The 1,564-nt window shown below is 57.7% G+C and overlaps 1 protein-coding gene across 1 annotated transcript; it reads right to left on the bottom strand.

Annotated features, from left to right (window-relative positions):
* Positions 1-448: 448 nt before the first annotated feature.
* LOC103801616 (aquaporin-10-like) lies at positions 449-1,561 on the bottom strand (the record flags this gene model as incomplete). The annotated part of the gene is made up of 4 exons (XM_009074034.1): positions 449-620; positions 713-850; positions 937-1,063; positions 1,526-1,561. Coding segments are annotated over 4 exons (473 nt in total), but the record flags the coding sequence as incomplete, so codon positions are not given.
* Positions 1,562-1,564: the final 3 nt, after the last annotated feature.

The raw sequence follows: 1,564 nt of genomic DNA, 5'->3' as shown, positions 1-1,564 counted from the left end.
TAGGAAGAGATTTTTTACAGAGAGATAGATGAGGCATGGGAATGTGCTGCCCAGGGAGGTGGTGGAGTCACCAGCCCTGGAGGTTTTCAAGATGAGATTGAATGTGGTACTTAGTGCCATGGACTAGTAACCATGATAGGGTTGGACTCGATGATCTTTGAGGTCTCTTCCAACCTGGTTGATTCTATGATTCTATGATTCCATGTCTAGAGGGAATGGCCATGAGCTGAGCCAGGAGAGAGGCAGAGGAGATGTCAGAAGTTTTTCCCTGTTAGGGTGCTCAGGCACTGGGATAGGGAACTGGAAATAGGTTTGCCCAGGGAGGTGGTGGAGTCACCATCCCTGGACGTGTGTAAAAGGTTTTAGGGGTTACAGCAGTGACAGGTTAGTGGTTGGACTTGATGATCTTAGAGGCCTTTTCCAACCTTGATGATTTTATGACTCTCACCAAAGGGACCAGCACCACTGGAGGGGCCTGGGGCAGCTGGCAGTGCCACCCACCTGGTCCAAGAAGCCGTTGGCAACAGAGACATAGTCAGCTGGGTAGGTGGCAAAGATAGATGCTGTCTCCCGAGGACCATACACCTCCAGGCTCCCGTTGGTGTAGTACTGGATGGCATCTGCAGGGCAGAAGCAGAGCCTGTCCATGACCCTGACCACCCCATGGGAATCTCCTGCCCAGTACCATCCCTGTAACCCCAACTCCCCATACCATAGTAGAGGATGTAGGTGGTTCCAGCAGAGATGAAAGATGACACAGTCTGCACAACTGCAAAGATGGGAAACTTCCACCAGGGAAACTGTCCCACCAAGCACATGGAGAAAGTGAAGGCAGGGTTCATGTGGGCCCCTGCGGGCGAGATGGGAGAGGGGTGTGGAGCAGAGGCACTGGGAGCCTGGTGATGGTGGGAGCTGGGGCTCCCTGCCCAGCCTTACCAGAGATCCCTCCCGCGATGTAGACGCCTACCATGACGCCCAAGGCGCTTCCCACATAGGCAGTGAGGAGGTTCCCCTTCGTTTCGGAGCTGGTGGTCTTCTGTGCAGCAGCACTCAGGGTGATGAGCTGGGGAAGGGGCACAGCTCAGCCCCTCCAGCCCCGGCCACACCGCGGGGCAGCAGTTTTACCCTCCCATCCTTGGGCACGGGGCTGGCGGAGAGGCTGTTACCGCTCTCACTCGCGGTTTTGTTGACAAAGCAGCCAAATTAGCAGCAATTAAAGTAAAGTGTTTCCGCGGGGAGGGGGTACCAGGGTGCAGCCCCGTGGGCACGGATACGGCATCCCGACCGTGCAGCTCCGGAGCCTCAACCTTTGGCTGCTCGAGGGCAGGAGGCAGCGCGGCACACGCTGCCCAGCGCCGCGCCCTGATAGCGCCCGAGCACAGGGTTCAGGCAGGAGAAGACACGGTGGCACAGCACCAACCCCCACACACACACCCAGCAAGGGGCTGGCAGCAGAGCCCTGGCACCCTCAGCTCCATCCAAAGCACACGCAGTGCCCCCCATCAGCCCCAGAGCTCCCTCTCACCACGAGCACGAAGGTGGTGAGAAGCTCGCCCAGGCATTC

Source organism: Acanthisitta chloris, unplaced genomic scaffold (genome assembly GCF_000695815.1).
Source record: "Acanthisitta chloris isolate BGI_N310 unplaced genomic scaffold, ASM69581v1 scaffold20954, whole genome shotgun sequence".
In the NCBI taxonomy this organism is placed as follows: Eukaryota; Metazoa; Chordata; class Aves; order Passeriformes; family Acanthisittidae; genus Acanthisitta; species Acanthisitta chloris.
This window is presented reverse-complemented; position numbering and strand designations above follow the sequence as displayed.